The following is a 24,152-nucleotide window of genomic DNA, read 5'->3' as shown; positions in this document are numbered from 1 at the left end:
CAGTGGACCCCAGGTCAGGGACCCCTGATTTAGAGGGATATGGTCCAAAACAGGCAAATGGAACAAGCACTATTTCAGGCAGACATCATGATTGGCATGGATGAGCTGGGCCAAAGAGTCTGTTTCCAAGCTGTATAACTCTGTGGCTCCTGGTCAGAGGATGATGACCTGGAGCTATTTCGGTGGTCTGACACCAGTCAGGTCCCAGGGGTGCAGGACTAGAGAATTCTAATCTGTTTAAATCTGTCTTCATGCCTACTGTCTGCACCAGACTATTTTAATGATCTACCCACCTTCCCCTCTTGCCACTGGTTCCCGACTGCTCACCAGTTATAAAGTACTCTCTCCTGTCCTTGTGACATCCAACATGGATAAACACACTTCTGCCTGAGGTGGATCTATTTGTCACCAACTTTGCAATTCTCTCCGTCCAGTAATCATTTAACTATTCCCTTTCTATGCTACTCACGTTGGTGCCATTAGCATACTTTGATATGAGGCTTTAACTTCTGTTACCTACAGCAGGCGGAAGTGAAGTCAGGCTCCATTTCACATTCAACCCTTTTTTAAGGAACCAGATGGCTGTGAGAGTTAAATCTGCAGTGCCCCATTGTCTCCTGTTAAAAGAAAAATATCACCATGAAATAGTGCATTACGTAATGAATAGCATGTGTACTCCCCCACAAGAACTAACATCTTCTAATGATATCTGTCAATAAGTTTATTCTTATTGTAAACACAATAAATACTGTTGTGTGCTACTGCCTTCCTGTCAAAATCGTTCCAAATTTATCATGATCAGAATTATATTTGAGCCGCCTCCATTTTAAGGTTATAAGATCTTAGCTCACTTATGCAGGCCAACAAGCAGAAAGGTGAGGGACTCTTGCAGAAGTTGGGGAAGTTGACTGAAATGGTCTCACATATCTCCACACAGCTCTACCAATCGAACTGTTGGTGCAGACACAAGCTCATCCAGCAGGCAAGCGGAGAAAGACTGTACCAGAGTACCTGAGAGTGAAAAAGTTGACAATGCAAAGAACAGCAAGCAGGTGAATGAACAAACCAGCTTGTTAAACATGCAGCTGGATCTACAAACCACTCAAACATCCCCAGGAGAGAAGGAGCTGACCACCAGTTCCAGGGACATTGAGCAGGACAAGGCACGGGAGCAGACAGAGATTGATATAGACTGTGAAAACACGGAGACACCCATGGATTCCCTCGTCACACCAGGTAGGACCTCCTTGGTATCAGAAATGGGACTGGAGAGGGAATCATCGAAATGGTCAAAAAGAACTTCACCAAAGTGTTTAATATCAGGGTTACTTAGAGACACAAAAAATAGGCCAAGGTCAGCATGGTTTCCTTAAGGGGGAAAACTTTACTGACAAATCTGTAGGAATACTTTGAGGGTATAGGATAAACAAAAGAGAGTAAAGGTTCCACACATGACCCTGCTAAATGAGATGAGTAAATTGTATTACATCACTTGCATGGATAGAAAGTTGGCGAACTGTCTGGAAGCAACAAGTGAGAATAAAGGGGTGCTTTCTGGTTGGTTGCCAGTGATTAGTGGTGTTCCGTAGAGGTTGGTGTTGGAACCATTTCATTTCACATTATATGTCAATGATTTGGATGATGGAATTGGTTGCTCTGTGGCCAGGTTTGTGGACAATATGAAGATAGGTGGAGGGGCAGGTATTGTTGAAGAAGCAGGGAGTTTGCAGAAGGTCTTGGACAGATTAGGTAAATGGGCAAAGAGGTGGCAGATTGAATATAGTGTTGAAAAGTGAATGATCATGCACTTTGGCAGAGGAATAAATGGTGGTGAGAAAGGCAGATGCAATGTTGGCATTCATTTCGAGAAGACTAGAATTTATAAAAGTAAAGATATAATGCTGAGACTTTATAAGGCATTGGTCAGACTGCACTTTGAATATTGTGAGTAGTTTTGGACCCAATCTCTCAGAAAGGATATCCATGCGTTTGAACTTCCAGAGGAAGTTCACAAGAATAATCCCAGGAATGAAAAGGTTTACATATGAGAAGAATTTGATGGCTTACTGGAGTTTAAAAATTTTTTTAAGGGGATCTCATTGGAATCTATCAAAAAAAATGAAAGGTCTAGTTAGAGTGGACATGGAGAGGATGTTTACTATAGTGGGGGCATTTAGGACCAGAGGGCACAGCTACAGAACACAAGAGTGTCCCTTTAGAACAGTGATAATGGGGATTTTCTTTGGTCAGAGAGTGGTGAATCTGTGGAATTCATTGCCACAGATGGCTGTGGAGGCCAAATCATTGAGTATATTTAAAGCAGAGGTTAATATGTTCTTGATTGGTCAGGATGTTAATGGTCACAGCGAGAAAACAGGAGAATGGGTTTGAGAAGAATAATATATCAGCCATGATGAAATGGAGGAGCAGACTCAATGGGCCAAAAGGCTTAATTCTACTCCTATGTCTTGTTTTATGGATTCAGTGAGTATCTTGAATGCTGCAATAGAGACAGATCACTTTCTCTGAAAAGTGTGAAGTGATTTACTTTGGAAGGTTGAATTTGAAGGCATGATTCTTAGCAATGCAAAGTTCAAAGTAATGTTATTATCAAAGTACACATATGTCACCATCTACAACCCTGAAATTTGTTTTCTTGTGGGTATACTCAGTAAATCCAAGAAACTGAGAATCAATGAAAGACTGCACCCAACAGGACAGACAAACAACCAATGTGCAAAAGACAACAAATTATGCAAATACAAAATAAATAATAATAAATAAATATCGAGAAGATGAGATGAAGAGCCCTTGAAAGTGAGAGCATAGGTTGTGGGGACATTTCAATGATGGGCGAGTGAAGTTATCCCCACTAGTTCAAGATCCTGATGGTTGAGGTGTAATAACTGTTCCTGAACCTGGTGGTGTGGGACCTGAGGCTCTTGGCAGTTAACGAGAAGAGAGCGTGGCCTGGGTGGTGGTGGTCCTTGATAATGGATACTGCTTTATATAGATGTGCTCAGTGATGGGAAGGGCTTTACCTGTGACTGGACCATATCCACTACTTTCTATAGGATTTTCCATTCAAGGGCATTAGTATTTCCCATACCAAGCCATGATGCAACCAATCAATAAACTCTTCCACCAGTTTTAAATGTCCTGCCAAATTTTTGCAAACAGCTAAGGAAATAGAGATGCTGCCATGCTTTCTTCATAATTGCACTTACAACAGGGCCCTGGACAGATCCTCCAATTGCACAAGAGGGTATTGAGGCCAAGGTCTTGAAGCCTACTGATTAGTTTTTAGGGAATGATACTGTAGCAGTATGGAGGAACTGAGAGATCTTAAGATCCAGGTCCATAGATTCATCAAAGTTTGCATGCAATTTGATAGGATTGTTTAGAAGGCGTATGGTGTGTTGGGGTTCATTAGTCAAGGTATTGAGTTCAAGAGCCATGAGATAATGATGCAGCTCGATAAAACCCTGCTTATACCACCTTGGTTATGTCACATGTAGCTGTCAAGGGAAGTCAAAGCTATTGTAAAAGCAAAGAAAGGGCATACAACAAAGCAAAAATTAGTGGGAAGTTTTCAAAAACCTACAGAGAACAACTAAAAAAAAAATCAATAGAAGGGAAAAGATGAAATATGAAAGCAAGTTAGCAAATAATATCAAAATAGATAGTAAAAGTTTTTTCAAATATGTTAAAAATAAAAGAGAAATAAGAGTGGATATAGGAATGCTAGAAAGTGAGACAGGAGAAATAATAACAGGGGCAAGGAGATGGCTGATGAACTAAATGAATAGTTTGCGTCAGTCTTCATTAGCAGTATGCCTGATGATGTGGTGTGTAAAGGAAGAGAAATGGGTGCAGTTACTGTTACAAGAGAGAAATAGCTAATATAAGGAGTCATAATTTTAAGGTGATCAGAGCAAAGTAGAAGGGGGATGTCAGAAGTATGTTTTTGTACAGAGAGGGTAGGTGTTTGGAAACCTGTGCCCTGGGTGGTGAGACGCAGATGCATTAGGGTCATTTAAAAAAACTCTTAGGTAGGCACACGGTTGATAGAAAAATGGAGGGCTATGTAGGAAGGGAGGATTAGATTGATCTTAGGGTAAGCTAAAAGCCATACTAAGATTTATCTAACCCTTACTTCTTACATAGTACAACGTGATGGCCCCAAGAGCCTGTACTGTGCTGTCATTGGGCTGGTGGGTGTATGCTTAATACAACAGCTAAATCCAAGGAAATTTAACTCAGGTTCACACACATCCACTTACTGAGGGTATTACCATTATACTTAGTTGGAGCAAATCAACACCAGTGCAAAGCAAACAAATCTGTAGCTGGAAGTGATATGCCATGGTCTTTAATTCCATAGAGTCATAGAGTGACACAATATGAAAACAGACCTTTCAGCCCAGGCCAACCAAGTTGTCTACCTGAGGTAGTCCCAATTGCCTGTGTTTGGCCCATATCCCTCTAAAAGTTTCCTATCCATATACTAGTCTAAAAATCTTTTAAACACTGCAATTGTACCTGCCTCTACAATTTCCACTGGCAGCTCATTGCATACAAGCACTGCCTTCTGTTTGAAAAGCTTGCCCCCTCAGGTCCTTTTTAAGTCCTTCCTCTCTTACCGTACAATGTATGGCCTCTAGTCTAAGACTCCCCTACCCTTGGAATAACACTGTCCATCCACTTTTATCAATGTCATCCATGATTTTACATATAAGGTCACCCCTGAACCTTTCACACGCAACAGTAAAAAGTCCTTGTCCTTACAATCTCTTTTTATAACTCAAGGACTTCAGTCCCAGTAACATATCTGTGAATAGTTTCTACATCCTCTTAAGCCTAACCTCATCCTTTCCATAGTAAGGAAAACCGAACTGCACCCAATATTCCAGCTGCAGTCTCACCAATAACTTGCAAAAATGTGACAAGATGTTTCAGCCAATGTACTCAAAAGCAAAAACCTAAATGCTGCAGTTGTCAACTTGGTACATACTGTTGCTGTGCTTTACAACTTGGCACTCTCTTCGTAATGATCCGTTCCAGTATTCAAAATGTTAACAATTGATCATGGTCTTGACATCTCAGTGTAACACCCTGCAATTAAAAAGGTAGCAATTTGCAATGTCACAAGCTATAATTCACAGTGTAACACGTAATTAAACAATGTCATACACTGTTATTCACAATGCCACACTGTAAAACAGTGTCACATGTTGTAATTCAGTGTTTCATACTGTAGTTCACAGTATCACAGTCTGTAATTCACAATGCCACACACACATTAATTCACACTATCACACAGTGAAATTCATACTAATACACTCCCTAATTCACAGCGGTATGCTCTGTCATTCACAATGTCACGCTGTAATTCATAGTGACTCACTCTGTAATTCACAATGACATTGCTATTCCCTCTGTCACTAAACTAACAGAAGTTTGTCAAATTATGAGAGGTACACATATGGACTGCTGCCAATCATAAACACAAGAGATTCTGCAGGTGCTGGAAATCCGGAGTAGCACACACAAAATGCTGGAGCCATGTACAGCGGGCAGCGGAGTGACAGGGCTTTGGCAGTAATGGGACAAGGCGAGGTAGGTTTAACTGTGTTATTTGTGGAAAGGAGGAAGTATGTGTGTGAGGCCGGTGTTCTGTGCTCAGTGTCAGATGTGGGAGGTCCTGCAGTCTCCCAGCCTCCCGGACGGCCATATTTTGCACCTGGTGTATCGAGCTGCAGCTCCTGAGGGACCGCGTTAGGAAACTGGAGCTGCAGTTTGACGATCTTCATCTGGTCGGGGAGAGCAAGGAGATGATAGAGAGGAGTTACAGGAAGGAGGTTACACTGGGGACATGGGAGACAGACAAGTGAGTCACAGTCAGGAGGGGGAAGGGGAAGAGTCAGGTACTAGAGAGTACCCCTGTGGCTGTACCCCTTGACAATAAGTACTCCTGTTTGAGTACTGTTGGGGTGGGGGGCAGCCTACCTGGGGGAAGCGACAGAGTCTGGCACAGAGTCCAACCCTGTGGCTCAGATGGGTAGGGAAAGGAAGAGGAAGGGAGTAGTGATAGGGGACTATAGTTAGGGGGTCTGACAGGTGATTGTGTGGATGCAGGAAAGAAACTCAGATGGTAGTTTGCCTCCCAGGTGCCAGGGTCCAGGATGTTTCAGATCACGTCCAAGATATCCTGCAGCGGGAGGGAGAACAGCCAGAGGTCATGGTACATATTGGTACCAACAACATAGGTAGGAAAAGGGAAGAAGTCCTGAAAAAAGACTACAGGGAGTTAGGAAGGAAGTTGAGAAGTAGGACCGCAAAGTAATCTCAGGATTACTGCCTGTGCCAAGCGACAGTGAGAATAGGAATAGAATGAGATGGAGGATAAATGTATGGCTGAGGGATTGGAGAAGGGGGCAGGGATTCAGATTTCTGGATCATTGGGACTTCTTTTGGGGTAGGTGTAACCTGTACAAAAGGACAGGTTGCACTTAAATCCCAGGGGGACCAATATCCTGGAGGGGAGGTTTGCTAAGGCTACTGGGGAGAGTTTAAACTAGAATTGTTGGGGGTGAGAACCAAACGGAAGAGACTGGGGAAGAGGAGGTTAGCTGACAAATAGAGAAAGCTTGTAGACAGTGTGAGAGGGAGGATAGGCAGGTGATAGAGAAGGGATACGCTCAGACCAAAGGTTTGAGGTATGTCTATTTTAATGCAAGGAGTGTTGTAAACAAAACGGATGAGCTTAGAGCGTGGATCAGTACCTGGAGATATGATGTGGTGGCCATTACAGGGACTTGGATGGCTCAGGGACAGGAATGGTTACTTCAAGTGCCAGGTTTAAGATGTTTCAGAAAGAACAGGGAAGGAAGCAATAGAGGTGGGGGCACGGCACTGTTGATCAAAGCTAGTGTCACGGCTGCAGAAAAGGTGGATGCCATGGAGGGATTATCTACGGAGTCTTTGTGGGTGGAAATTAGGAAAAGGAAGGGGTCAATAACTTTACTGGATTTTTTTTAATAGGCCGCCCAATAGTAACAGGGATATCAAGGAATAGATACAGAAACAGATCCTGGAAAGGTGTAATAATAGTAACAGAGGACGATCGATCCAAATTAGGATCTTACCAACAATTGAAATCACCACCCAGTATAAGAGAGTATGAGTTTAAGTCTAGTAGAGAGGAGAAAAAATGTTCAAAGAAATTAACATCATCAAAATTGGGGGCATACAGGTTTGCTAGTACAACTTTAGTATTATATAGTTTACCAGAAACAATAATAAAATGGCCATTTGTATCAGATATCTTATTATGGAGTTCAAAAGGAATATTTGAGTTAATAAGGATAGAGACCACCCCCCCCCCCCCCCCAGCTTTGGCAGCAAAGGATGAATGAAAATGCTGACTTTGACAAAAGCCGGGAGTTATCAGAACAACGGATATGAGTTTCTTGAAGGAAAGCAATGTCAGCTCTAAGTTGTTTAATATGGGAGAAGACCTTCCTTCTTTTAACAGGGTGATTCAATCCCTTTACATTCCAGCTCACAAATTTAAGTGTATTAACCATTATCAATTGTTAGTGCATAGAAGGCAGCAGGCATATAAAAAGTCAAGCAATACAATAACAGTCTGTGAACAAAAATGTAAACATAGATTCGTAGAATCAAAACAGAAACATGTCCTGAGTAACAAAGGAAAGCAAAAGAAACAGTGAGTAGTGTTGGAACTGGAGAATCCACCCGACCCTCGCAACCCAAAACTAGACGGCTACCAAAAAAAGCAAAAATTAACCCAAATATGACTTCCAGTTCTGTCGTTAACAACAGTTCCGTATAAATACTATAGCAAATGATAACTAGTTTATGCACTAGAAAACATAATTACAAATAGAACAACTTCAACAGAAGCATAAAACTTAATACAAAGAAAATCAGAAGAAAACCAAAACTAACCTACCCGCGAAAAATTATAAAAGATTAAAAGAAAAAAAAAGGGGAGGGAGAAAAGAGGGAAATTATAGATTCGAAGAGAGTACTTATCAACCATTTACAGAAAAAAAAAGCAAAATTAAACTATGAATCAACCAACAGGGAGGCCTTCAATAAAAACTCCAAACCTCCAAAACAAGTTAGAGTCAATTGTAGATCTCTATAGATAAAGTTATACAAGAATAAAATAGATTACACAAGTGCAATCTAAACATCCGCAGGGAAACATTAAACTCAGATTATCTATTTAGGAAGAATGCACCAAGTCCAGGGAGAGATTGTCTACAACCCTTAGAGTTTCAATAGATAATGTCTGAATTATTCAAGTAAAGTCTGAGTCCAGAAAAAATAGCTTTTCTGCGAGAGGTACTTATCCACCATTTTAGAAGGTCAGACCGGTTCCAAAGAAGACGAGATAGCCGAAAGACTTCCAACAAATGCCTCAGCCTCCTTCACTGATTTAAACCACTTATATTCTCCAGTAGTAAGCGTAATTCGGAGATCAGCTGGATTTCGAAGGGAGGGTCTAAGTCCGCGATCAAAAAGCACTTTCATTACACCTTTAAACTCAGCACGCATCTTCAGAACCTGGGGGGCAAAATCCTCCACAAAATGAATGACTGTATTTTGAAAAGCAGAAGTACCTCTGTGGCGTGCCTCCATAATCAAACGGTTTTTCACCTGATATTGATGAAAGCACAAAATTACCGGCCGTGGGCGGGAACCCAGAATTGCATGGGGAACGTAGATCCTGTGTGCCCTTTCAAGCTCAGGTGGAGTCGGAAAAAATTCTTTCCCAAAACTCTCAGAGAAAATCGGAAAAAAATTCAACGGGAGAGCCCTTTTCAATGGCCTCTGGCAAAACAAGAATTCGTAGATTGCAACGACTGCTCCGGTTCTCAAGATCCACCATTTTGGAGAAAAGTTTACAATTCTTCTCCTCTAGGCTGGAGCAGAGAGTTTCCAGATATTGAACACGGCGTTTTAAATCTTCAGAGGTTGAGTCGATGCAAGATAAATGATCAGCATGTTCGTCCACTCTAGCGTTGATCCAATCCAATTTGACATCCAGCTGTTTGAAAGAAGTTCTAAATTCCTTTAAAATATCTTGTCGATGTTGTTCCAAAGCAGCGAGAATGTCAGCCGGCAAAGCCGTAGAAGCTTCCTTTTTCCCAGTTTTAGTACTTTTGGTAGACATTATAAGATAGATGTGTTCGCAGGCAAGTAAAAGAGACCTAATAAAATACCTAACTAAGATTTAAGAATGGAGACATATAGTGCAAAGATAGGGAGAATAACAGAGCAAAAGTTAGGAGCAGCTAAACAATCGCCATCTTACTGGAAGTGCCCCGGAAAGGTGTAATAATAACAGAGTTGTCATGATGGGAGATTTTAATTCCCAAATATCGATTGGCTTCTCCGTAGAGCAAGGGGTTTAGATGGAGTGGTTTGTTAGGTCTGTTCAGGAAGGTTTCTGAACTCAATATGTAGATAAGCCTACAACAGGAGAGGCTGTACTTGATTTGGTATTGGGAAATGAACCTGGTTAGGTGTCAGATCTCTCAGTGGGAGAGCATTTTGGAGATAGTGGTCATAATTTTATCTCCTTTACAATAGCATTGGACAGAAATGGGAACAGACAAGTTAGACAAGTGTTTAATTGGAGTAAGCGGAATTATGAGGCTATCAGGCAGGAAATTGGAAGCTTAAATTGAAAACAGATGTTCTCAGGGAAAATTACGGAAGAAATGTCACAAATGTTCAGGGGATATTTGTGTGGATTTCTGCATAGGTACATTCCAATGAGACAAGGTTGTTATGGTAGGGTACAGAAACTGTGGTGTACAAAGGCTGTAATAAATCTAGTCAAGAACAAAGAAGAACTTACAAAAGGTTCAGAGAGCTAGTTAATTTTAGAGATCTAGAAGATTATAAGTTTAAGAGGAAGGAGCTTAAGAAGGAAATTAGGAGAGCCCAAAGAGGCCATGAGAAGGCCTTGGCCGGCAGGATTAAGGAAAACCCCAAGGCATTCTACAAGTATGTGAAGAGCAGGAGGATAAGATGTGAAAGAATAGGACCTATCAAGTGTGGCAGTGGGAAAATGTGTATGGAACCAGAGGAAATAGCAGAGGTACTTAATGAATACTTTGCTTCAGTATTCACTATGGAAAAGGATCTTGGTGATTGTAGTGATGACTTGCAGCAGACTGGAAAGCTTGAGCATGTAGATATTAAGAATGAGGATTTGCTGCAGCTTTTGGAAAGCATCAAGTTGGATAAGTCGCTGGGACTGGACGAAATATATGCCAGATTACTGTGGGATGTGAGGGAGGAGAATGCTGAACCTCTGGCGATGATTTTTGCATCATCAATGGGGACGGGAGAGGTTCTGGAGGATTGGAGGGTTGCAAATGTTCCTTTATTCAAGAAAGGGAGTAGAAATTATAGACCAGTGAGTCTTACCTCTGTGGTTGGTAAGTTAATGGAGAAGATCCTTGGAGGCAGGATTTATGAACATTTGGAGAGGCATAATATGATTAGGAATAGCCAGCATTGCTTTGTCAAGAGCAGGTCATACCTTACGAGCCTGATTATTTGAGGATGTGACTAAAGACATTGATGAAGGAAGAGCAGTAGATGTAGTGTATATGGATTTCAGCAAGGCATTTGATAAGGTACCCCATGTGAGGCTTATTGAGAAAGTAAGGAGGCATGGGATCCAAGGGACATTGCTTTGTGGATCCAGAACTGGCTTGCCCACAGAAGGCAAAGAGTGGTTGTAGACGGGTTATATTCTGCATGGAGGTCAGTGATCAGTGGTGTGCCTCAGGGATCTGTTCTGAGACCCTTACTCTCTGTGATTTTTATAAATGACCTGGATGAGAAAGTGGAGGGATGGGTTAGTAAGTTTGCTGATGACACAAAGGTTGGAGGTGTTGTGGATAGTGTGGAGGGCTGTCAAAGCTTACAGCGGGACATTGATAGGATGCAAAACTGGGCTGAGAGTAGCAGATGGAGTTCAACCCAGATAAGTGTGAAGTGGTTCATCTTGGTAGGTCAAATATGATGGCAGAATATAGTATTAATGGCAGTGTGGAGGATGAGAGGGATCTTGGGGTCCGAGTCCAAAGAACGTTCAAAGCAGCTGCGCACATTGACTCTGTGGTTAAGAAGGCATATGGTGTATTGGCCTTCATCAATCATGAAATTGAATTTAGAAGCCGATAGGTAATGTTACAGCTATATAGGACCCTGGTCAGACCCACTTGGAGTACTGTGCCTAGTTCTGGTCGCCTCACTACAGGAAGGATGTGGAAGCCATAGAAAGGGTGCAGAGGAGATTTACAAGGATGTTGCCTGGATTGGGGAGCATGCCTTATGAGAATAGGTTGAGTGAACTCGGCCTTTTCTCCTTAGAGCGACAGAGGATGAGAAATTACCTGATAGAGGTGTACAAGGTGATGAGAGGCATTGATCACATGGATTGTCAAAGGCTTTTTCCCCAGGGCTGAAATGGTTGCCACAAAAGGACACAGGTTTAAGGTGCTGGGGAGTAGGTACAGAGGAGATGTCAGGAGATGTTTTTTACTCAGAGAGTGGCGAGTGCGCAGAATGGGCTGCCGGCAACGGTGGTGGAGGTGAATATGATAGGGTCTTTTAAGAGGCTTTTGGATAGGTACATGGAGCTTAGAAAAATAGAGGGCTATAGGTAAGCCTAGTAATTTCTGAGATAGGGACATGTTCTGCACAACTTTGTGGGCCGAAGGGCCTGTATTGTGCTGTAGGTTTTCTGTGTTTCTATGTAACTCAGCATCTATGCAGAGGAAAAACAGCCAGTGTTTCAAGGCCAAGACCCTTTATCTTGACTGGAAAGGAAGGAGGAAGAATCCAGAATAAGAAAGTGGGGGGAGGGGAAAGAGTACATGCTGGGTGAAACCAGTTGAGGGGGAAGGTCAGCGGGTGGAGGAGGGAGGATGAATTGAGAAGCTGGGAGGTGATAGATGGAAAAAGTGAAAGACTGAAGAAGATAGAAGAGAGTGAACCATGGGAGAAAGAGAAGGAGGATAGGCACCAGAGGAAAATGATAGGCAGGTGAGGAGAAAGGATAAGAGGGGAGGCTAAATGGACAATGAACAAATAGAGGTGGCAAAGATTGCCAAAAATTAAAGAAGTTCATCTTCACATTGTCAGGTGGGACCCTACCCAGACAGAATACAGAATTGTATTCCACTTCCCAGTCCTATTCTGATATGTCTGTCCATGGCCTCCTTTACTGCCAGAATGAGTCCCCTCCCAAATTGGAGGAGCACTATATCAAATTCCATCTGTGAGCCTCCAACCTGATGGCATGAACATCAGTTTCTGGTCATTTCTCCTTCCTTCTCTCTTTTTCCATTCTCCATTCTGGCTCCCCTCTTACCTGTTCTTTTCTCCTCCCCTGCTTATCACCTCTTCTGGTCCCCCTTTTCCTTCCCTCCTTCCCTCTCTCCCACTGTCCATGTTATGATTTATAACTCCAGAAACCAGTCAAAAGAAAAACTCAGGAGCCATAGATGCTGCCTGATCTGCTGAGATCTTCCAGCATTTTATGTGTGCTGCTTAAATTTCTAGCATCTTCAGAATTTCTTGTGTTTATGATTCACTTGTCAACTTTGTTTTTCTTTAATGAGGTGCTCACATATGATGTGGTGCTATAGTGACGTATGCCATTCATATACTTCTTACATATAATCTATAATGAATTATGTAAACAAACAGAATGTTTAATCAATCAATATATTTACAGTATTATTCAAATATTACTGAATTACTGAATACACTGCACTCCTCTCTGCTTAGCTAGAAGATCCAACTCAATATGGATTGTATCTCAACTCAAATATGTAATGTACGATATGCAACACATAAAAATAATCTAAAATATGATCAGATCTTCATGCAAGTCTTAAAGTTAGATAAAGGAAACCTAAAACTAGACAAAGACATTATACTTGTTCATTTATTTATTGAGAGAAATGATCCAATATTACATGTATTTGTCAGGAAAAGTATGTGAACCTCTGGGGTAATATCTATTTGGAGTCAGGTGTTCCAATCAATGAGATGAGATTGGAAGTGTGGGTTGTGGAGGTGCCCCTGCCCTATAAAAAGATATACAAAGACAGGTTACTAACAGAGCCTGCTCTTTTCAAGAAAGATCTGTTTATATGCACTATGTCTCAAGTAAAGCAACTTTCAGAACCTTAGAATAAGAATTGTAGTGATGCATGGTGCTGGAAAAGGCTACTAAAGCATTTCTAAGACCTGAGTGTTCATCAGTCCACAGGAAGAGAAATTGTCTCCAAATGGAAGAAACTCAGTACTGTTGCTACTCTCCCTAAGAGTGAACATCTTGCAAAGGTCACAACATGCAATGCTGAAGGTGAAAAAGATTCTACAATGTTCTACAAATTCTACAAAGGTTCTACAATGTTCTTTGGACAGATGAGACAAAAGTTGAACATTTTGGCAGAAATGCACATTGCTAAAGTGTATTTGAAGGAAAAAGGACACTGCACACCAACATGAAAACCTCATCTCAACTATGAAGCATGCTGGAAGGAGCATCATGGTTTGTGACTGGTTTGCTCCCTCAGAACCCAGACAGCTTGAGGGAACCATGAATGCAAAATTGTATCAAGACATTTTGTATGAGAATGTCAGGGTAGCAGTCCTTCACCTGAAGCTTAATAGAAGTTGGATAATGCAACAAGACAATGATCTGAAACACAAGAGTAAATCAACCACAGAGAGGTTTAACAAGAAGAAAATTTGTGTTTTGGAATGGCCGAGTCAAAGTCCTGACCTCAGTCCTATAGAAACTTTGTCGAAGTACCTGAAGCAAGCAGTTCATGTAAGGAAGTTCAGCAACATCCCAGAGTTGAAGCAGTTTTGTAAGGAGGAATGGCCTAAAATTCCTCCCAGCCAATGTGCAGGATTGATCAACAGTTACTGGAAATGTTTGGTTGAAGTTATTGCTGTACAATGGGGTCACACCAGTTACTGAAAGCAATGGTTCACATACTTTTTCCAAGGAATACATGTAATATTGGATAATTTTTCAACATGTATGTATAATGTGGAATAATATCTTTCCTGACAAGAGGGATCATTCTGCTTGGCAGGTGAAACTTGTGGCTGTATCTCAGATTCAGGGGCCTTGTCCGTGGTGGTTGTAGGAGTTGATTCTGGGACTGTAGGAAGTGATTCAAACAGCTCTGGATACCTCTCTTCTCTAATAACTGATCGATGTGTCATCTCCAGATGACATCAGACACAATTTCCACTGTGTAGGAGAATGGCCCAGTTCTTTCCAAGTACCCACTTTTGATCACCTCTGCCCTTTGTTAGGACAGCTTGTCCAGGAGCGAAAAATTGAATCTCCATGTTTGAGGAGCCCTTAATTTGCATACTCCTCTGAGACTGGGTTTGAGGAGATTCAAGCATGAGCACAAAGGATGACCTAGGAACAGCTTTGCTGGTGAGTTGTTGGTTGTGGAGTGTGCTTTATTGCAATATTCAAAGAGGAAATTGGCAAGCTTCTGATTCAGTTTAGTGTGTTCTGCTGACATTACTGAGAATGTCTTCTTTAGTCTCAGGACAAACCTATCTGCCAAGCCATGGGTGATATGGTGCAGATGTAATAGGTCTGATTCTATTTATTTTCAGGAATGACTGAAACTGCTCCGTAATAAACTGTGGCCTGTTGTCACTGACTAAGTGTTCTGGAACACCAGTCCTTGAGAAGAGGCTTCTGCACCCAGTAACAGTGTGTGAGACTGTAGTGCAGGCTATTAGGAACACTTTCTGGACACTTTGTAGCTTCATCCACTACTATCAAGAAACTTGTGCCCTGAATGGCCCAGCAAAATCCATATGAATCCTCTGCCAGGGCAACACAAGCCATTCCCAGGGGTGTAAAGGCACTGTTCTTGCATCATCTGGACATGTTGGCATCCTGAACAGTGCGTAGCAAGCTCCTCCATCTGCTGACCTATCCCAGGCCACCAGACAAAGCTTCAACCAAATGCCTTTGTCTTGACCACACCTAGATGATCAGCATGCATTCCTCCAACACTTAAGCTCTCAGCATGGATGGTACAACAACTCTCAATCCCCACGTAAGGCAATCCCTGTCAAGGGCAAGTTCATCCCAACACTGATAAAAATGGGGAAACTGAAGGTTCTGCTGCATATTCCAGCCATTTTGAGTTGTCACGTAGACCTGGTTTCCTTTGAATTATCGCTGCTGTAATAAGAAGACTTTCAATTTACGTTAGCGAGAATACGTCAAGAGGAGTGTCCTCTTTTGTAAATTTTCAAGGTATTTTCTTTTCCAAGAGTAAGCAGGACAATCCATCAGCATTTCTGTGATTGGTCATCCTCTTGATTCAACCTTGTAATTGTTTCTTCCAAAAAGCAAAGCCCATTTCTGCATTTGTGCTGCTGCTGTTAGTGGAACACCCCTCTGTGGATTGAAAATGGACACCAGTGGTTGATACTCAGTAATGAGAGTAAACTCTCTCCTATACAAGTACTGGTTGAAACAATTTGCACCCCGAATCAGACTCAAGGCCTCTCTGTCAATCTGTGCATAATTTTTCTCTGCAGTAGTAAGGGAACATGATGCAAAGGCTATGGGGCATTCACTTCCATCATTCACATTACATGACGCGACTGCACCTATATCAGAAAGCGAGGCATCACAAGCAAGCTTCACTGGATGATGTGTACCACAATGTGAGTTAAGTGTCTGACGTTGCCATTTACTTCACTTTTTGGAAAGCCACCTTACAATGCTTTGTCCATTGCTATTTCTTCCCAATCTGAAGTAATCAGTTCAAGGAGTGAAGCAGAGTAGCCAGATTTGGCAGGAACCTGTTATAGTAATTGACAAATTCTAAAAAGACTGCAGCTGTAACATGTTGTTAGGCCTTGTGGCATCCATTGCTGTTTGAATTTTCTCAACGTACTACTGTAATTCTTGTGCGTCAGTGGTGTGACCGTAGTAAGTGATGCTTAGTTTAAAGAATTCACACTTGTCATGTTGTACTCTAAGCCCATAATCTATTAATCTTTTTAACACTGTATTGAGATTTTGGAGATTTTGCTGGACAGTCTTGCAGTACCTGGTCCCTAGCTTTCTGCCAGAGTATAGGTGTGAATGTTACTCCAAAAATAAGCCAATTATCATGATAAAAAACCCTTTGTGAGTGTTTATGCTGAGAAACACTTTGGACTCTTCTTTCATCTACCTCAAGTTAGTCCATTTTGCCGAAGTGTTTCTCTCCAGAAAGGTTTGCAAAGATATCCTCTATACCCTCTACCTGCAGAGGGTATTGATCTAATTTCAGTACTGGGTATTTGGTGACTTAAGATCCCCACAGATCCTGATAGACACATCCTTCTTGGCTACTCAGACCACTGGCATTGCCCATGGGCTCCACTCAACCTTGGAGTCCATTCCTTCAGCTTCCATGCAATCTAGCTCACTGACTACGTTATTGCAGGATCTGGACATGCTTTGTAAAACTTGGGTGTGGCATTTCATTTAATAGTATTTTACCCTTGCAATGTTTGAGGTTTTCAAATGTCATCCTTGAACTCTGCTGTGGTATTATCGAGTACCTTTCTTAATTCATTTTCAGTTGACTGTGTTACAGGGCATGTGGTATGTAAATGGTGGATGGATCTCCAATCAAGTTGTAGTTTTCTCAGCCAATCACAAACCCACAAGCCCTCCTGTTTTTAGCACATGCAAACCTTGTTGATTGATTTAATTCACGGTTACAAAGTCATTCCCACAGGAGTTACAGTATGTTTTTCCAGTATAAGTTGTTAGTTGGATACCTGCAGGCTTCAGTTCAGTATCTCTGAACTGCTGTTCAAACTCATTTTGTAGAATGACTGGAATAGCTGTTCCTGTGTCCATTTCCATTTTAATTAATTTGCCATTCACTTCTGGTGTAAGCTATATTGCTTGTCTCTTATTACTTTTCTCAAGGTTACGCAGTCCTGTGTCACACTTAACATAATCAGTTTTTTTTATCAACAGCATGCAGATTAGTGCTCTCTTTAAAACTGCAACTTGACTTTTTATCTTTTTCCCTGCCCAACATGCTCTTTCCTTGTATCCTACTTTGTTGCATTTCTGTTTAAACCTGCATTAGTCTAGTGTATATGAGACCCTGCCACAATGGTGACACAATTTATTTGATCAGGGAGGTTTCTGTGTAGATGTTGCAATTTTGTTCACGCTCACTTTCACTCCTGACTGTAACTCACTTGCATCTCCGTCTGCTGTTTCCATTGATACAGCAATTTCAACTGCTCTTTTAAATGTGAGTTGTGCTTCAGTTAGGAACCGTTTTTGATTGCTTTCTTTATCCAGTTTTCAGAAGTAGGTGAAGATCTGATCATATTTTAGGTCATATTTATGCACCACTATACATTGACTGAACACACACTGCCAAATTAAACTAATCCCCCTCATGATCCATATCACTCCATTCTCTGCAAATTCATGTTCTACTTGCATCCATTTAAACACTTTACCAAATCTTTTTCCACCACTCACTGGCAACCTGTTTCAGATGCCCACCTTACACTCACTGTGTAAGAAAACTTTACGTCTCACCTTTAATACATGTGATCTAGTACCTGGCATTTCTACTCCAGGAAAAATACCTTTCTATGCCTCTCAAAGTCCCATCAGGTTACCCCTTCAGCTTCTGACACTCCAGTGAAAATAACCCGAGCTTGCCCAACCTTTCCTTACAGCTTATGCTCCCTAATCCAGGCAGCCTCCTGGTAAACCCCTTCTGTACCCTCTCCAAGTCTCCATATTGTTCCTGTAATGGGCAAACCAGCATTACACACAATACTCCAAATGTGGCCAAACCATATAGTTTTGTACAGCTGTAACATGACTTCCTGACTCATAGTCAATGCCCCAGCCAATGAAGGCAAGCATGCCTTACACCTTCTTTACTCGTCTACCTACTTGTGTTGGCACTTTCAGGGAGATATATTTGGACACCATGATCCTTTTGAACAACAATGTTGTTAAGGGTTATGTCCTTATCCTTTATATTTCATTTCCCAAAGCACAACACTTGTCCTGATATAACTCTGCCTGTCATTTCTCCACCCATACTGGGGTGCCATAGTAATGTAGCGGTTAGCTCAGGGCACCCGAGTTTGAAGTTCAGCTCTGGCATCCTCTGTAACCAGGTTTGTGCGCACTTCCCCTGTGCATGTGGGTTTCCTCTGGGTGCTCCAGTTTCCTCCCACAGTCCAAAGACATACTGGTTAGTAGGTTAAATCACACCTCAGTGAGCCAGGAGGGTCTGTTCTGCACTGTATCTATCTCTAAATTAAAAATAAAATATCAGTAACTGATCTATGCCTACTGTAAACTTCAATGGCCATCTTTACACTCTGCAGCTCTGTCAATTTTTGTGTCAAACTTTTGTCCTCAATATAATTGCTTTGTTTTGGATATCACACTGTCATTTTTTGTTTATTCCTGTTTTCAGTGTAACTTCATTTTTCAGGATATCCCAGTATTTCTAATGTCTTACCATTGACACTCTGTCACACTGTATTCTCCATTTAGCTCCATTGGTCTCAGTCACACTGTTGTTCTCAATGTTCACAGTGTTCTCAATGCCATTGCAAAAAAGGAGGACTTCATGGAGGAATCATCTACTGAGTCAGTGTGAGTGGAAGTCAGAAACAGGAAGGTATAAATCACTCTTCTGGGAGTATTTTACAGGACCCCCATCCCCCAATTGCAATCGTCACTGAGGAACAAATTGGAAAGCAGATTTTGGAAAAGTGCAAAAACAACAGAGTTGTTGTCATGGGGGATTTCAATTTCCCTAATATTGATTGATACCTCCTTTGTGGAAGAGGTTTAGATGCGTCAGAATATGTTAGGTGTCCAAGAAGGATTCCTGAGGAAAGATAGACAGGCTGACTAGAGGAGAGGCCATACCAGATCTGGTACTAAGTAATGGACCAGGTCAGGTGTCAGATCTCTCAGTGGGTGAGCATTTCAGAGACAGTGACCACAACTTCCTGACCTTTACTATATCCTTAGAGAGGGATGGGAGCAGGTGATATGTGAAAGCAATTGGGGGAAGGAGAATTATAATGCTGTTAGGCTGGAACTTGGGTAAATCAATTTGAAACAAATATAATCAGGGAAATACACAACAGAAGTATAGAAGTTGTTTAGGGCATGCTTGCATGGGTTCTGGATAGGTTTATCCTTATCGGGGAAAAGATGGTAGGGTGAAGGAACAATGGCTGACAAGAGATATGGAACATTTAGTCAAGAAGGAGAAAGAAGCTTACTTAGTTTAGGAAGCAAGGATCAGGCGGGGCTCTTGAGAGTCCTGAAGTAGCTAGGAAGGACCTGAAGATTGGACTTCGGAGAGCTAGAAGGGGACAAGACTTTGGCAAGTAGGATTAAGGAAAACCCCAAGGTGTCTACAGGTATGTAAAAAACAGGAGGATGACTAGGATGAAGATTGGATCAATCACAGAGAAGAGGAAACATGTGCCTGGAGTTAGAGGAGGTAAGAAAGGTCCTTAATGAATACGTTGCTTCGCTATTCACCAGTGAGAGGGACCTTGATGTTTGGGAGGACAGTGTAAAACAGGCTGATATACTGGAATATGTTGATGTTAAGGAAAAGAATGTGTTGGAACTTTTGAAGAACTTTAGGAAAATGTCCCCCGGGTCAGACAGAATGTATTCCAGGTTACTACAGTAAGCGAGGGAGGAGATCGCTACATCTTTGTGTCCTCACTGGCCACAGGAGTAGTACAAGATGACTGAAGGGTGGAAAATGTAATTTCTTTGATCAAGAAAGGGAGAAAGGATAACTCTGTGAATTATAGACCAGTGAGTCTTGCTTCAGTGGTGGCAAATTATTGGAGAAGATTCTTAGAGACAGGATTTACATGCATTTGGAGAAGCATAGTCTGATTTGGGATAGTCAGCATGACTTTGTGAGGAGCAGCTGGTGCCTCTCAAGCCTAACTGAATTTTTTGAGTATGTGACCAAACACTTTGATATAGGCAGAGCAGTGGATGTGTTGTGTATGGATTTTGGTGAGGCATTCAATAAGGTGCCCCGTAGTAGGCTCATTCAGGAAGTCAGGAAGCAAGGGACTCAGAGAAACCTGGCTGTATAGATTCAGACAACACACACAAAATGCTGGGGGATCTCAGCAGTCCAGACAGTAACTATGGAAAAGAGAACTATTGACACCTTCATCAGGAACCCTCATTTCTATTGATGCTGCCTCGCCTGCCGAGTTCCTCCAGCTTTTTGTGTGTGTTGCTTGGATTTCCAGCATCTGCAAATTTTCTCTTGTTTGTGTGTGGATTCAGAACTAGCTTACTAATAGAAGGATTGTGGTTGTAGATGTAACGTTTTAGGCCAGAAGGTCAGTGACCACAGGTATCTCTTGTGGCACCCCCACTCTGTGGAATTTTTATGGATAACTTGGAAGAGGAAGTGGAAGGGTGGGTTAGTAAGTTTGCAGATGACAGGAAGATCAGTGGTGTTGTGGATCTTATAGAAGATTATCGAGGGTTACAATAGGATATTGATAGATGCAGAGCTGAGAAGTGGCAGATGGAGTTCAATCTGGAAGAGCCTGAAGTGAGTTGCTTTGGAAGGTTGAATTTGAAAGCAGGATACAAGGTTAATGGCAGGACCTTACCAGTGTGGAAGAACAGGGGGATCTTGGAATGCATGTTCATAGATCTCTCAAAGTTGCCTCGCAAACTGATAGAGTTGTTAAGAAGGCATGTGGTGTGGAAGCCTGCATTAAATTGGCAGAGCCGTGAGGTCATGTTGCAGCTCCATAAAACCCTAGTTAATTCCCTTTGGGAATACACTGTTCAGTTCCACAGCCTCATTTTGGGAAGGTTGTCATAGCTTTAGAGAGAGAGTATGGAAGAGATTTACCAGGATGCTGCCTGAATTGGAGAGTACATCTTATGAGGATAAGTTGATTGAGCTAGGGCTTTTCTCCTTGGAGCAAATTAGGATGAAAGGTGACTTGATAGAAGTTTAGAATATGATGAAGCATGGATCAACTGTATAACTAGAAACTTTTACCCAGTGCAAAAATAGTTCATATAGGGAGTATAATTTTAAGGTAATTGGAGGAAAGCATAGGAGGGATGTAAGAGGTATGTTTTTGTACACAGAGAGTAGTGGGTCATGGAACATGTTGCCAGTGATGCTGGTAGAGGCCAATACATTAGGAAAATTTAAGAGACTCTTAAATAGGCACATGGATGACAGAAAATGGAGTGTCATATGAGAGGGCAGGGTTCGATTGATCTTAGAGTAGGTTAAGAGGTTGGCACAATATGTGGGCCATAAGTCCCGTACTGTGCTGTAATGTTCTGTGTTCTAATATTACCAGTGAGGCTTAATTGGTCTTAGTCAAACTGTTGTTCTCAATGTGATTCTCGTGTTGTCACTGAGATGCCATTGTTCTTAATGTCACATTGCCGTTCTCAATGTAATTTTGTTATTCTCAATGTTACACTGCTGTCCTCATCATCTCCCTGCTATCAACATCATGCTGTTGTTCTCATTGTCATATTCTGATAATCGATGTTCCTCACTGGTATCATACTGTTGTTCTCAGTGTCACACTGTTGTTATCAATGAGATGCTGTTCTCAGTGTCACACTGTTGTTCAAAATATACACCATTCTCAATATCTCACGAACCTTGATGCCGCATATTTTTCAGTGTCTTATTTATTTCTGCAAAATTACACTTTGTATATTTCCGTGAGACTCTCTGCTGTACTGATCATGATCCTCTATCAGAATATTGAACAGTAGCTTTCCCATCATCGATGTTACACTGAGTATTGCAGTCCTCAACTCTCATTGTCAACCCATTTTCTCTAGACCTCTCCGTGAGTAATTCACTCTGATGCCAGATCCGTGGTTCACAACGTCAACCACTGTTTTGTCCATATCGTATTGTGTAGTCATCAGTATTGCCCTCTAGTTATATCATGGCCACTTTGTAACAACCTGAAATTCTCAATCACAAAACTGTCTCACTGTCACTCCCCATCTACACTGAAATGCCTTCTGTACCTCTCCCTGTATTTCTTTTATCTTAACTAATTCACGAAGTGATAATTCTCAAAATTGAATCCCCATCACCACCCCCGGCTCTAACAATCTTAAGGAACCAGTCTATAGAATAATAACCATAACAGAATCAATGAAAGACCGCACCAACTTGGGCATTCAACTGGCATGCAAAAAACAACAAACTGTACAAATACAAAAAAAAGCATAATAATAAATAAGCAATAAATATTGAGAACGTGAGCTGAAGAGTCCTTGAAACTGGGTCCATTGGTTGTGGAAACAGTTCAATAATGGGGCAAAAGAAGTTGAATGATGTTATTCCCTTTGGTTCAAGAGCCTGATAGTTGAGAGGTAATAACTGTTCCTGAACATGGTGGTGTGAGTCCTGAAGATCCTGCACCTTCTTCCTGATGGCAGCAGAGAGAAGGTTGCATGTCCTGGGTGGTGGGTGACTCTGATGGTGGATGCTGCTTTCCTGTGACAGCATTTCATGTAGATATGCTCAATGGTGGGGAGGGTTTTACCCATGATGGACTGGGCCAAACTAGAACTAGAAGTCAAGAACTAGAGAGCACAAGTTTAAGGTGAGATAGAAAAGATTTAATAGGAATCTGAGAGGTGGGTTTTTCATCCATGAGCTGCCAGAAGTGGTGGTTAAGGAGGTACACTTGAACATGTACAAGCACATAGAAATGAAAGGTTTAGAATGTTGTGGACCAAATACAGGCAAATGGGACTAGTTTAGATGGGTATCTTGGTTGCCATGGACCAGTTGAGTCAAAGGGCCTGTTTCTGAGTTGTATGACTTTTATCTATGACTCTTGTTACAAGATCCTGCCTCTCCTTGCCTACGTAGACTTTCCTTCCTTTGTAGCATGTGTAAAAGCTCAGCTCTCCCCTTCGTCTGAAGGTATAGGTTGACTGAGTGATAGTCCCATGTCCGACAAGCCACCCCCATGCCAAATCTCGATTGAGCTGAGTACTCTACTTCCCCCACCCCCATCACAGTGACGCACCTCAGCCTCTGTCATCAACTGTGGGCTTGGTGGTCACAGGTTAGAGACAGAATACACCAGTTTGAAGTGAAGCAGGCCATTTGATTTCGATGCATTTCTGGGTTTCTTTTACAGGAAATGTGTGCAGCAGCAGTAGTTCAGTAAAAGATGAAGAGAAGAAATCCAAGGCGATTATACCCTACAGCTCCATGTTTCTCTTCAGCACAACCAACCCGTAAGTCACCTCAGTTCCTGACTGCTTGCCAGCCTCCCTTGACCAGGCTGATTTAAAATTAATTGCTCAGAGAAATGAGAGTATTTGTAAAGGGGGTTTCTGCCTGATAAGGTGGATTGTGCTGGAATCTTCAGGAATCTGTCCAACCAAAAGCTGGCATCCAATATTATTGTCTTTGGCTTTGGGAGCAGTATTGGCAGAGATGCACAAATCAGGTTCCAAAGGGGTGCCCACCTATCCATACCTGTCTGAAAATTCCTTAAACACCTTTCAACTGAGGCTATCCCAGGCAGAACCCTGCATATGTTGGAAATGTGAAAACAGGAAGTACCCGGTGCTGGAAGCACTCAACAGATCAGTCATCATCTCTGGAGCAAGAAATAGAGTCAACATTCTTGATCACAAACCTCTCAAGAGGTCATTGTGCCCTGTTCTTTGCAGGACCACAGTAGGAGTGCAGAACAGCACCCAGCGGCAGTATAACACGTCAGATTTTCAGAGGTGGTACTGGGGTGTCTGGTGGAGCAGGTGTAATGTAGATGTGATCCAACAAAGGTAGAGAGTGTGAGACCACAAACACAACAGAAGTGAAGGATATGGGAAGAGATTGCCAAACAATGGGCTGCAAAATATGGAGACACAAGACAAAGATGAAGGTTCTTAACCTGAAATGCTAACTGTCCTTTTCTCTCTACAGTTAAAACAGAATGTACAGCCCACAGTG

The 24,152-nt window shown here is 41.9% G+C and overlaps 1 protein-coding gene across 1 annotated transcript in view; it reads left to right on the top strand.

Moving 5' to 3' along the window:
- LOC132402214 (probable voltage-dependent R-type calcium channel subunit alpha-1E) overlaps positions 1–24,152 on the top strand; it is a 600,800-nt gene that overhangs the window by 392,593 nt on the left and 184,055 nt on the right. The window contains exons 21-22 of the mRNA XM_059984957.1: positions 938–1,236; positions 23,329–23,428. Of these exons, the coding sequence (XP_059840940.1) occupies positions 938–1,236; positions 23,329–23,428 (399 nt within the window). The remainder of the gene's footprint in view (positions 1–937; positions 1,237–23,328; positions 23,429–24,152) is intronic.

Source organism: Hypanus sabinus, chromosome 11 (genome assembly GCF_030144855.1).
Source record: "Hypanus sabinus isolate sHypSab1 chromosome 11, sHypSab1.hap1, whole genome shotgun sequence".
Classification (NCBI taxonomy): Eukaryota; Metazoa; Chordata; class Chondrichthyes; order Myliobatiformes; family Dasyatidae; genus Hypanus; species Hypanus sabinus.
Note: the sequence above shows the minus strand (reverse complement) of the source record. Positions and strands in the feature narration are given on the sequence as shown.